The sequence below is a fragment of the Adiantum capillus-veneris genome, chromosome 20 (assembly GCF_014529385.1).
Source record: "Adiantum capillus-veneris isolate H3 chromosome 20, ASM1452938v2, whole genome shotgun sequence".
NCBI lineage: Eukaryota > Viridiplantae > Streptophyta > Polypodiopsida > Polypodiales > Pteridaceae > Adiantum > Adiantum capillus-veneris.
The window spans coordinates 50332741-50346777 of NC_140950.1; the positions used below are offsets into that span (position 1 = coordinate 50332741).

At 45.4% G+C, this 14037-nt stretch overlaps 1 protein-coding gene across 3 annotated transcripts in view; it reads right to left on the reverse strand.

Annotated features, from left to right (window-relative positions):
- Positions 1 to 427: 427 nt before the first annotated feature.
- Positions 428 to 14037, reverse strand: part of LOC147432494 (uncharacterized) — a 166502-nt gene continuing 152892 nt past the window's right edge. For all 3 annotated transcript variants that reach the window (XM_086492419.1, XM_086492417.1, XM_086492420.1), the window contains 4 exons: positions 9629 to 9767; positions 3865 to 3992; positions 3518 to 3595; positions 428 to 3430 (listed from right to left, as the gene is read on the reverse strand). In XM_086492419.1, coding sequence (XP_086348545.1) covers positions 2021 to 3430; positions 3518 to 3595; positions 3865 to 3992; positions 9629 to 9767 — 1755 coding nt within the window. In that variant the 3' untranslated portion in view covers positions 428 to 2020. The remainder of the gene's footprint in view (positions 3431 to 3517; positions 3596 to 3864; positions 3993 to 9628; positions 9768 to 14037) is intronic.

Here is a 14037-nt window from a genome sequence, read left to right on the forward strand (position 1 = left end):
TTGGCAGATCCAGACGTCCACGGCCTCGGGGGGTCTCCCACTACCGACGAAGGTTGCAAAAGAAGATACAGATCACTCTAGCTCGACATGCAAGACGCCCAACCAGATTTCTGACCATGGAGGAGGTCGATGAGATCCGACAGATACCGATGAGAGATTTCATTTGAACCCACCACCACCACCACCCCCCCCCCCCCCCCCCCCCCCCCCCCTACCCCCCCTTCCCCCTTAGTGTTTTAGTGTTAGTGGTAGTGTTAGCTCTTTGTAACTTGGCTCTTTGTTTTTTTTTTTTCCGAGAAAAAGATCCTTCTATTAGTTAATGAAAACTGCCCATAGGGCTACATCCACCTCTGCGAGAGAGGGCTACAACAAGCATGATGGGGAGACTCTCCCAATGAAAAAACAGCATATATACAATGAGGCTAAATCAAGAGATGGGAGGAGGGAAGAGCCACACGGGTGGACAGTAGTGCCATCTGAGCACCCCCCGGACTATGGTGTAGAAAGGCCCAGGGCGCCAGAGTCGAAGAAAAGCCTCGCGGCGCTCCCGCATGCGGTCGGAGCTGCCCTGTAGTCCCTCAAGCTGTCCTCTGAGAGTATGGATCAGCTCTAGCCAAAAGTCACGAACAGTCTCTGCTGGTGGCACAGGACGAGCCTCAAAGATGCGGAAACAGTGGGCCCGCCAGATGAACTAGAGAGCTAGGCCGCTGATGAGCTCCCAACACTCCTCTCTCTCACTGCACCACTCCTGTGGAGTAATCTCTGTAGCAGGCTGGAGTGTAGGTCGCCCCCCCTGTATCACTATCATCCTGCTGGTGGAAGATAGCTCAAACTGAAGTGTTGGGCTCGTGAGGGTGGACCAAGCCGCTGCCCCCCAAGTGTACTGTCGAGCCGTGGAGAGGGCAGGCATCAGCCGAACTTGGCTCTTTGTTACTTGGTAACTTTGTAATTTCCGTACTCAGACATGGTATCAGATTCACCAATTGTAACTTTTTGGTCTCATACGTCATTTTGGCCTTTTGAAGACATTAATATAATATTTCATTTCATTTCTCTCTCTCTCTCTCTCTCTCTCTCTCTCTCTCTCTCTCTCTCTGTGTCTGCAATCTCTTCCTTTCTTGCTCATTACTCATTTGTGTTTCTTTAAGTAAGCATCTATATGTATTCTATAATGGCAGAGAGAGTGCACTTTACATGTGTCGAGAACTGCAAATGAAGGCTACAGTCCAAAAATCCTTTGTGCACGATAAAGAGGGAGAGAGAAAGATAGAGAGAGAGGCCGCCGAAGGCGGCCGGACGTACTAGTATTATCAATGTAAATCTGTTGTGCTTATTTCTCACATTATGATTTTCTTTTATAATAAATGTAGTAATGTTTTCCTATTCAACCACCTCTGCTTTTCTCTTTTTGAATTCAGCTTGCTCATTAATTGTTTGTGTTTTTTTGGAAGTCAAAATATAATTCGAATTTATAGCTTTTGTGTTTATTTCCCTTATATCTTGATTTTCTTTTTGGAAAGCCATTGTGAAATCTCACCTTGTCTTCATTGATTTAAGAGCAAGCCATATTAAACGATTTTTCTTAGGCTTGTAAGTTATACCTCTTTTGTTCTTTTGGAGCCATCAACACTTCTACACCATCCACTTGGATAGTGTCCACATAAAACTGGGGTTTAGTGCATTTAAAACCGGCTGAAATTGTGGCTAGATTCCGAGTTTGCATTGACTTAAACTCGTAAAATTTCACAATTTTCAATGAAAATACAGGCCAATGCTTCAAATTTTTAACCTAGAGTTTTAATGTAAATACAGGCAAATGCTTCAAATTTTTAACCTAGGGTTTTAATGTAAATACAGGCAAATGCTTCCAATTTTTAACCTAGGGTTTTAGTGTAAATACAGGCAAATGCTTCCAATTTTTAACCTATAATTTTGAGTTTTCCCTTTTTTTTTTCCTCTTTGCAGAAAAACCAACCCTGCACTTGGGTTGGCAGCAACAACAGTCTTATGTGTCATGTGCTCACGAGGGCCGTGGAGGTGGCCGTGGGCTGCCAGATTGCATTGGGCCACCCATCTGTGGGGAGGCCATATTATATGGAGGTGGCCTGTTAAGGTTTGGTGGAACCAAATTCATTTGAGGAGACCTATTGAAGGTTTGCTGTGGCCCAGCACCAGCCACAGGAAACCAGGGGAAGTTTTGTGGAGTGGATGACGTCGATTGAGGTCCTGGGAAGTTGTGTCTAGCCATCTGAGGTTGCATTCTTCCTTGCATTGGCGGCATGCTTCCTTGTTGCGGCCTCATCACTTGCTGCATTTGAGCATTCATCCCTTCCACAGAAAATGGTGGAGTGGGTGCATGCATCAACTGCTGTGGACCTGGCCTAAGGGCTGAGGGTGGTTGCATTCTTTGCACTGTAAAATTTGATGGCACTTGATTGGCTTGTGAGCTTGGTCCTGCTTTCGGTCTCACTATCATCCCTCCTGGTGACTGTTGTGGTGGCAACATAGTGCGACTTGCAAACTGACTCTGTTGATTTACGCCCAATTGTCCAAAGTTTCCAGCTGGCATTGTAGACGGAGGTGATTGAGGCATGGAGCTCACCTGTTGCTGGTAACCTCTAGGTAGAAAACTTCGAGCCGGAGATCCTGCAGGCATGTTAGGTTGACTCGGTGGCATCATTGGTGGATGTTGACTCATGGATCTTGCATTACCTTGAGAAGCCGGTGTTTGGAATGCAGGCATTTGTGTCCCACTAAACTGACCTTGCTGTGGCATGAATGGAAATGAATCTGGAGACGGCCGCATTCCTGGTTGTTGAGGCTGCATAAGGGGCCTCCTGTAGGGTGTTTGCGGTTGTGAAGGGTGGCCCCCCACAGGTAGTTGAGATTGGGGAGGCCCAAAGGAAGTCTCTGATGGTGGCCTCACAGCATGCATCTGATTTTGCTGAGGCCAGTTTTGTGGTGATTGAGGGGATGCAACTTGATTCTGCATCCCTGCTCTTTGTTCTTCTTGCTGCTGATTTTGAAGCCATGCCTTGGTGGTTCCCCCAACAAGTTGACTTCCTATTGTATCCTGCACAGCAAACTCCCTGCCTGCTTCTCCCTTCCTCTTCATTATATCGCTAAGCATACTTGAGTTGCTCACCATGTTTTCTTCATAACCTCTCTCATTTCCTCCAGAAGTTGCTGCTCTGTCAGTAACCCCATCGTTTCCACCCTCAATCCCAGCTATCTGCATGGCAGTCGTCTTGAGGTTCTTAAGTTGCTCTGCTGTTTCCAAAACTTCGGCTCGGATATTCTTGTAAAACCTCAAAGCAGCTGGTTGAGTTCCCTCTGCATCTTGCTGGAACTCTTGTTGCAAGGACTCACCTTCATCTTCAAAAATCTTTGGATCCGAGTTAAAGGAGTACCTTGGTGCTTTAGATCTAATCTGATTTAAGAGGCCCACATTTCAAGCTGAATAACAGTAAAGAACTGAATTTCACAGAATCAGTTCATCAAAAAATCCATTGAGTACCTTCGCTTGACGCTCCTGAACAACATACAGTGCATGCTCAATTATATATCTCAGCTTTTCTCTTGCCTCCTTTCGCAGCTGGAAATGTTCACAAGAACAGATGTTCAAATTTTTCTTCAGCTTCATTTCTCTCTTGGTCGGACATCCAAAAACATTAATAGAGAACACCGATACAATATTTCTCAACAGTTCTGAGAGTGTTATGAGGCCGCTTTAAGGTGGGTTGGTTATCAACCAAGATGTGTGATGTAAGTACTGAAAATGGCCGCATTTTATGTAGAACCAAGTTATAATAGGACACAACCTAAAACCTCGACAGAACTAAATAGGGCCAGATCAGAGGTTACATATTCAATGTCCTGCCCATGAAGATAATTCCCTTTCATCTGATACATCTTGTACAGTTTTTGGACTGCTGCTTTTTCTACTGTGATCCGCTGTTGCGCTAGTGATTGTTCACCAGCTTGAAATTTTCCTGAGTTTACACTACAAACAAGTTAAACATTGATGAACCCTCTCTCTCTACATTTTCACATTTCACACTTCATTTTCAGTTTTCATTTTTACATTCAGTACTTTTTGTACTTGTACTTCAGACATTGTATTAGATTCGCCATTTTGTATCTGATGGTCTCATAGGTCATTTTGGCCTTTTGAAGACGTTAATATATCATTTCATTTCTCTCTCTCTCTCTCTCTCTCTCTCTCTCTCTCTCCCCCCCCATGGATAGATTGCCACCCTTCCATTATGAATGAGACTCACCCTTCATCTAGATCTCACACAATGAGAGAAACACAGTACTCAGACAGGATCTAAGGATCTATGGTAGCTCTACATCGGAGAGACATGGATCGCACCTAGACAACTCCTTCCCCTGAAGATGCTATACTACAGTGAGCACTTCTTGACCATGCTAGATGATTGGTCAACTCAAAGTAGAGATAGAGGCAAGAAGACCTGCTCATACCCCCCTAGCTGCAAGGTTCTTTGCACAGAGGATGATTGAGGACGAAGAGCAATTTGTCTGCAGATGTAGAGCATATGAAAGTATCAAAGACAAAAAGAAGAGATTAGCACCAGTTTGGCCATTTTCCAGTGGAGATACATAGATATAGAGAGACACTGTTGGCACCTGTAGCCCGCACCAAAGGGAGGTAGTCGGTCACAACTTACAGAATTCTTCCCGACAACCACCACCCTACTGCCACTTGTCACATAGACATAGCGAGGGGTCACCCCACAGCAAGTTGAGACGGTGAGAGCTAGAAGAAGCCCCCGAGCTCTAGGATACATAGCTTCCAGACTCCATCGCATGCAGATTCAGAAGATTCAAACTCGACACTGCCATGCATCCCAGGAGATATTTGTTCGGATGCTGGCACACCCTGTCGCAATCATACATGCAGCCCTTACACCACACCACCCATGTACCAGATCTTACACCCCACTTTGACATTCTCCTATGTAGTGGTTGCTTGTCAGCTCATCATGTTGTCTTGGGCCTCTTCAATCACGCCCCATACTTTCCTTGGGTGTTTTCCTCTTCACAAAAGCTTGGAGGGGAGTGCCAATCTATCATAGTTTTTGGTGGATACCCTCTCCTTATTCCCTCCTCTCTCCAGTAGTTTCCATAGCACTTTTTACCCTCATTAGGAGGGGTTTTTCCCCTGGGCATGTTTATAGTATTGTCAGTTTATGTCAACTATGCTTTTCATTGTTTTCCCGGGGGGGGGGGGCACACACAAAGAGAGAGAGAGAGAGAGAGAGAGAGAGAGAGAGAGAGAGAGAGAGAGAAGAAGAGAACTATTAACGTCGTAGGAATGTGAGATCCAACATCGACTATGACACCAAAGAATTGGCACCCAAGAATAGATACAGTGAGACGAGGACTCCTATAATCGGTGAGGGGAGCGGCGGGATAGGAAATCATATAGGACTCCGAGGGCTGCACAGGGAGGTGCCCGCCACTAGGCCATGAGCCCGGGTATAGAGACTGAATGACTATTAGGGTGTCACTTCTGAGAGTTGCATCGAGCTGGAGCATGTCATAAAGTGACGCTCGTTGAAAGGTGTTCTTCAAATGGCTTTTGCTGTAGGCTTGGCTCCTTCGATCTGGGCTTCCTCTGGTCCTTTGATCTGTTGCAAGTCAGCCACTGCTTCCAAGAAAGCCCCATCAATATCAGATAGCATGGAGGTTGGTCGGCTCTTAGCACCAACGAATTGCTCATCAGTTGGGGCAGATAGACTAGGTTGTGGAGATGGATGATGTGGACCTTTTGGAAGTCGGAGACCAAGAGCTTCTCTTTGTGCTCGAGTGAGGATGCCAACACGCTCCTCCACTTGCTGTGGCCTATCCTTAGGAGTAGCAGGAGATGGCTGAGGGATGGTGCTTACTGTTATCAGGTTGAGATTTGGAAATGTGAAGTCTTGTTGATTCGGACTTGCGCCTGAAGACGTGGATGCCCTTTGCTTGGGACAATCCTTACTGTAGTGGTCCTTAGCCTCAAGGGAATGACAACAAGGAGAAGACCCTTCAGGTAAAGGACATTTTCTTTGATAATGCCCATATTCTCCGCATCTGTAGCATAAAATGGGCCGATTGGATGGACAAAACAGGGGAGAGGTGGCCTTTGCTCCTGCTGCATGGAGGTGGAGGGTGCAGTATAGAAGCTCTGAGGGGTTGAGGGAGCATTGGCATGAAAAAAAAATTGAGATGGAAAAGTGCTTGGCATACCTTGTAGAGGAGGGGTATTCAACAAAGGCGGCATGTAGTTTGAATGGCCATAGGGAGAAACCATGTTGGATGCAGGTGTTAACCCTTGTTGGAGAAGAGAACCGAGACTTAGTTGTATTTGTCGCAATCTAGTAACAATCCTTGTCCTCGTGTCCGTGAAGGGGGCATTCATGTGGAGGGTGCCCTGGAGAGCAGCATGAGTTACATCAAACCATAGCCTTAGTCTCCTGCGGAGACCTCAACTCTTCTAGCTCGCGCTTGATTTGTTCCAAAGCCTCGTGATGTGGAGGCTTCTCCTGTCTAAGAGAGAAGGACCTCTCCTCTTGAAGAGCTCGTTGTAACTTTAGGGATTTTAGTTCCCTACGTAAAGAAGTCAAAGGGTCAGATGGACTTTCCAAGAGTACAAAGGCAGTCTCTACCAGAGGAGAGTTGGTAAACAACTTCCTTGCCCCCTCTATCCTAGTAGCAACAGCAACAAACTCCTCCAGAGTGGCTTCAAGTCAGAGAATCTCTCTGAGTTTTTGCTGAGAAGTTTTAGGAGAGCGTTCTCTTCCCATTTCTTGACCATAAACTCACCTGGTTGCTAAGGAAGCTTGGTGACCATAGACTTTGTTTTCTTGTCAAGTGTTTTGCAAAAGTCTCCTTGGGCTGGAGCATTACGTTGGCCAACTCATCCAGAACCTTCTCTCGGAAGTCCCTTGGTCTGAAAGCTTCACAAAGCTGTTGTCTTAATGCCCAAGTCATAAAGTGGTTTTCTGCAAACTGACTGGACCATTTGTCTGCTACGCCATCCAAGGTGGACGGGAAGAGTACTAGGTAGGCGTCTTCTCACTTGAGGCCATGACCCCTGCAGAGGGAAACAAATTTCCTGGCATGGTCATCGGCATCCTCGGTGGAGAGACCCTTGAAAGTCGGAAACTTGATATTTGCCTTAGCCAAAATGCTTGTGAGCTCCTCCATGGCTGTTTGTGCAGGAGCCTATTGCTCAAGAGCTTGTTGTAACACAGTGGGTGAGAACTTTACTGAGGAGGGTGATTCGGGAGGTGTAGAACTGGTTGAGAGAATGGAGGTAGCCACGGGGAAAGGTAGGGGTAATGGGGCTGGTGGATTTCTACTTGGCACGAAGGGTTGACCCTTTCTGTGGTAGTACTTCAGAGGACTTAGTAGTGGGCTTTGTCGCTCTTTTTGACTGCCTTGTATGTGTCATGCAGTAACCAAAAGCCGACCCAAGCTTTGGGCACAAAGACCTTTAACTTACTGAACAGTAGTCAAGACTCCACTAGACCAAGGCGAGTGACTAGACCACTTGGCTAGACCTGGATGAGAGAGGACTAGCCCAGGCCTAGAGACTACTAGACGAGACGAGAGACTAGACAAGCAGGTCTAGAACTAAGAAGGTCGAGGTGAAACTAGACTAGACCAAGCTGAAGCAGGCCCAGACCAGTCGAAACCAACCAACTAATACAGAGAGCTTAATCCAGGTAGCTCCTTTGACTCGACAGACCAGTCGAAACCAAACGGCTAATACAGAGAGTTTAAACCAGGTAGCTCCCTTAACTCGACTTTCGATAGAGTGAGACTTCAGTTGAGGTCCCACCGGGCGTGCCAAAAATGAGAGCACCTGTAGCAGGGATATTGTGTCGTGCTCTCTACAGTGGGTGCTCGTGAGTGAAATGTGTGTGAGATCTCACTCCAACAGAATGAAAACACAGAAGACAATAAATAACAGAGCAACAACACCATGACTCAACAATGGAACCTAAACAGCATGAACATTGACTAACTCAAAGAAACCAGTACAGACTCTGGCATGGCAGCACACTCAGCTCCAGCCCAGAACTCACAGGTACAATGGGGGTGTCAAAGCTCAACTGTGCAAGGATAGTGCAGATGTGCATGTGCATGAACTCAAGGTGCTAGACTCAAGACGAATGAACATACAAAGTAGGTGATGATAGCAATAACTCCAAACAGCTACGGATATATTCAACCATAAAGAGCCACCAACGGCTCATAAATATCCAATCCAGCTAAGTCTATCCCCAGACTGTGGTCGTGGTGATCTGGCCCCGCGTCGGCTAGACTGCTCAAGCGAAAGTCCGTCCAGTGTGAAGTCCAGCCCAACTATAACTAACTGCCTATCCCGCGCCTGTGACAGTGTAGCCCTGCTACATCTATCAAGTGCATAACTCTGTATTGCATCCATTGTCTCTGTAACCCCTCTGGAAAGTCAGGAACGAGAACAATATCATCTGCATAAGGTAACAAGGGCATCTGATTGCCTGGTAATTGTGCACCTATATCTCCCTCTCTCTCACTATAGACAATAGATATAGTGAGGCAGACAGAGAGCCCCAAGGTATCGAATACCCAGACTTATCATAGAGACATGAGAGAGATCCAAGCTGGACACCATTCTGAGGTGGAGGAAGAACTGGCTCAGCTCCGTTCACGTCCAAGCAAATTCTTTACGGAGCTCTTTACATCCTGCTCAGTGATACACAGCATTTTACACCATCAATACAGGATAGGACATAGCAAGCTAGAATATGCATATCATGATTTTATACACGACATGCATTTTCCAGTTTTAATTCTAGTTTTGTTCATTTTACTTTCTGGATACTAGACAATGTACATAGGTGAACATGGATTTTTATCTTAGGCTGCCCACCTTCCACTGCACAATTTGCTGCGGTATGAGAGCTCGTGACTCTTGGCCGATCATGTCGACTGCGGGTGTGCATAGAGGTCTCGCAAAGGAAAATTAGGGTTACATGTTTCGGCCTTGAACAGTTCCCTTGGATCTGGTTTTTCAGCCGGGAAGGCGTAGAGGCATCTGCATTTTAGTAAGGTCTTGGTAGAAGGCCCTTGTACCTGCATTTTCTACAAGCTAGGAGAGAAATGTGTGTGGCTACTGTATCCCCCGCTATCCTCGATAAAAAATCATGTCCAATGCATTAAACATGCATTTAAACCAAAGAAATATTTTTGAGACATCAAACATCAGGTTTTGATTACAATCTTAGTTGCAGTTTCTTGCAACCATGCCTAAATCTCATACAACCCATTGAAGTGCTGGCAACGTTACCTGCTCTCATGGAATTATGCGTTGCTAAATTCATACATATGCAGGTTTACTCACACATTAACATATATCTCCCACGATGGTCTGTAACTAAAAGTGTTGATATAAACATGAAAATATTGGGAACACCAACACAAGCAAGCGTATTCATGCATGTCTCAATGTAGGCATTCTTTCCTTAATGTGTATAAATACCCCCATGAACAAACTTGAAGATTTATCGATGTGTCCCATTACCATTGCCTGACGATTCTGAAGAAGAAATGCTGGCAGATAGTTAATGAAAACCTGTCAAATACTGGTTGAGAATGTCCCAAACAACCATGGCTCTCATTAAAGCTCCTTCTTCATGGTTAGCTTGTGATTCCGACATGGAAACCTCTTCTTGTAGCTTTATAATTCCTCTTTCGACCCTTTGAAATTCTGTCTGATCAACATGTATCAAAGAAATAAACAGCCCACAAACCATTAGCATAGGGCTCAAAAGATTTTAACATAAAAAATATCTGCATGCAAATTTTTGTAGCCTAAAACTATGTGAATGAAAAGTTTGTAATATAAAGTAAAAAATATCCACACTCGTCCAAACCACCTGCCCATCAACCTATAGCTTCAGCAACAAACAAAAAAAGCCTTTCGCTTAAACAAGCAAAAAACAATAGTGCTCACTCAATCTCAAAGCTTATAGCACACAAAAAAAAGCACTGTTGTGAGAAGATACCTTTTATCAGTGCAGATTAATCAAGAATAGCTGAATAACAATGGGGTGGAGAGTATTCAGAATGGCACTGTATTTTGAACACTGAGCTTAGAGGTCAAGTGACGTAAGTTGGAAAAGAGCAAGCACAGACCATGACAAAAGGAAATACTATACATGCACACACATTGAGTCAAGACAAGCATCATGCAGCCTGTTTGTACCATAAAGAGGCGCCTGATTATACTTAAGGGCAACGGGGAGAGGGTTTTACACATTTGATTGATGGGGGACTGCAGAAAACAGCACACAACATGAAGGCATTATCAAGGTGAGGGATGTTTGCATGGATGGGCTATAGAAATTAATGGTAGACCAAATACATACCAAGATGAATCGATGTTATTTTAAATTCACCTATAAACTTAGATAATATCTACTGATCATATATTTGTTACATCCCTAGACATCACAATGGTGGGCACTTGCATAATTTGCCATACAATTTCTTGCGGTGGCCCCTAGCTCCCGGCTTGGCAGTGAACCCATAGGGGATCTCTGATTGGGAGGTTAGCTTGAAGTCTGTTTCTTATGCTCGTTCTGTGTGCTTGCCTGACTTGTGTCATGTCATATGTGCACGATGGATCTTGGTGGGCACTTATTAGAAAAACATGTCTTTTTCTCCATGTGGTGCCAGTGAAGGTCCATGATTGTCAAGCCCTTACATGCTCTTTCCACTCTTTCACGGGATGGTATGGGACACTACTAGCAATAGCAATGATGAGCGCAAAGCGCGACACGGACCCCGACGGCCTCAAATGCCAGGAGCCGATGCACGCCGAGCTGGTCACGTTGAAATGAATAGGGGACACCACCTAGCTTTGAGCGGCTAGGACGCGGACAACGGTGATTCGAAGTAATACAAAACTTTGCACACATAGAGAGAGAGAGAGAGAGAGAGAGAGAGAGAGAGAGAGAGAGAAATGAAATGAAATGAAATGTTATATTAACGTCTTCAAAAGGCCAAAATGACCTATGAGACCAATCAGTTACAAAATAGTGAATCTAATACCATGTCTGGGTACAAAAGAACTAGAAAAGAACTAGAAGTGGAACAAAATACTACTACTACTACTACAATCTAAAACTACGTGGGTGTAGTAGCTGATACAATAGGTACCCGGTAAACTGGATGTAACAGTGTGTGAAACAAAGATGGAAGAAATGGTGAGGATCCATCCTCATCTGCACTCTGGATGTCGAGAGAGTATGGCTCGAATCTTCTGTTGTAGTCTCCGTCGATGCTGTGTAGCTCCTCTCCTCAGTCGCGGTCGTCTGTATCTCTGTAGCTCCAATGCTCGGTCGATGAGAGTGCCAGTAGTGGTCGAATGAGTGTGGGACGAGCTCTGCAGTGGTGGCTGCTCCTCTGGCTGTCCCATATCTAGTGAAAAGAAATCTGTAATGTGTCTCTGGGACTGCCTCTCTCTAGCTCTCCCCAGTAAAGTGTCTCTATACCTGTGTAACTCAAGTAGATATAGTCCAAGACATCTCTGATCCTTATAACTCATGACCCTAGATAGAGGACCAAAACCCTCTCTGAATAAGCAGTGGAAACGCCCCCGTATCTCATAGAACACTGTGCAATGACATATGTAGTGCAACTCTGTCTCTGGCTCTCTCTGGCATAATCGGCATATCCTGCTGTCTGCTGGTATCCCTCTGAATCTACCAGTCTCAATCTCGAGCTGATGTGAGGATGTGCGTATCTGACCAATGGCACAACGCAAACCATGAGACATATGTGTGTCCATGTAGCTGGGTCGAATCACAAACGAGAGAGAGAGACGCAGGTGATAAAAGGCCCTCGGGGCGTGAGGGAAAATTGCTTTAAATGCAATATTTACAACAAAAACCTTATTTCCGGCGAAGTGGCAATCATGATGATAGAGAGAGATAGAGAGGTAGTGAGCCTAATAGTGCGTTCTCTAGAGGTGACTCATAGACACAAAGATTTCTGCTAGTGTGAGTGTGTGTGTGGCGACCATTGGAGTCAAGGTGTAGACATGGCTTCTTCACATAGTGCTCATTCCCACAATGCTACACTAAATCCCCTCTCTCTTGATACAAGTGTTGCCAATCCCTCCCACCAAAATGCTACCAAGTGCTGACCCCCCCCCCCCCCCCCCCCCGATAGTGACCTCTTAGTGCCTTTTTATAGGTACTAGCTGCTTTAGGTTTACAGCAATCTGATTAGGTTAGGGCCCTAATCAAGGGAGGCAAAGCAAGGCAGTGGGTCCCAGATGGTTGACCCTTGCTTTGTCTCAGGAGGATTTAAAAAATGAAAACTCCTAGGTGGGCCTTTGTGGCCACCACCTAGAGAGAGGTGACAATTTACAATTGGAGTTTTTTACAAGATTTGGCTTAAAACTAGAAAAATAATGACAACCTACGGATATTACTGCAAAGATGTGTTGGGAATGAGATGCCGGCGAACGACGGGCCTCGCTGGTGCGTCGGTGTAGCGCGTTCGTCATTTTCGGGGCCGGCCGGGGCATGCCTTCGGCATCTTTTCTTGTTTCGGTGTCGGCACCGCGCGACTTGGCCGTCCTTTATTCTTTTGTCGTTGACGTCGATTCTTTCGTTTTTTTTTAAAACCATTTTCTTGTGTGTGCGTATATGCGTGCGTATACTGTGTGTTTATATGTGTGCGTGTAGGCGTATGTGCTCGTGGATGTATGCGCATGTGAGCACGTATGTAATGTGTGAGTGTTTTTTTATAAAAAAGTGCTGTGAGTGTGTGTACGTATGGCTTGGGGTTGTGTGTGCTGTGTGGGTGAGTGTGTGAACGAGAATGTGTGTGTGGGAACGAGAGTGTAACAATATCATATGTTACTATAATTTATATATATATATATATATATATATATATATATATATATATATATATATATATATATATATATATATATATATATATATATATATATATATATATATATATATATATATATATATTATATATATATATATATATATATATCTTTTTCCTGGCTCGTCAGCTCGCTGACTGCAGAGAACGAGGGAGAGGATGAGAGAACGTGATTGCACTAGGGGGAATAGCGAGATGCTGAGGGGATTGAGGTGTGTGTGTTTGTGTGTGTGCGTGGGAGGGAGAGAAACTGGCGCGAACCCTACTGTTGCTCTGTCGCGAAATTCTACTGCGCGCTGCTGCAGCTTACTGTGCCAGCGCCTTCGGGTGTGTGTGAGTGGGTCTGCGCGGCTACAGCAGCAGTCTCAACAGGCCCTCTTTACCCTACGTTCAGGCCTCTACTGGTTCAGTGGTGGCCAGCGTTGCTGTGAGGTTTGACGGTAGCACCTGTTTTCGCCCTCTGTTCTGTGCAAGTGGGTAAGCGTATGAGTGTGAGAGTGTTGGTGCGTGAAGGTTTACAAAAAAAGTTGGTGCGTGAAGGTTCCCTGCTACGGCGCGATCAACACACGCTCACAACCTGCTCCCTTTTCGTGAAGACAACTGCCCTCTTCGGAATTAGCGTTTTTCTGGGCTTGTGGGTGTGGGTGTGTGTGTGTGGGCGCGAGTGTGTCGTGTGTGTGTACGCTTGTGGGGGATTTGGGTATGTGGTGAATCCTTCGGCCTCATCTGGCGCGCGACTCTGTTTTGCACAACATCTACCCTGTGCAGGCCCTTCACAGCGCGTCGGGGGTGGAAGTTTGATTTCGCCTGCACGCAGTCCTTTCGTCGTCTTGTGTGCGAGAGAGGGGTGTGTGTTTTTGTACAGCTAGCCGGTGTGTGTGTCTGCCTATGTATATAGCAGCCATATATCAAAAACCCCCAAAAAAAAGAAAAAAAAGAAAAAAAAGAGAGTGTGTGTGTGAGAGCTTCACATGGACTCAACTGATCAGTGTATATATAAGCGTCGGAAAGCCATGGAAACTTCGGAGATGGATGCTTTGAGTCTTATCAAAGAATGTTTGCATGAGGACT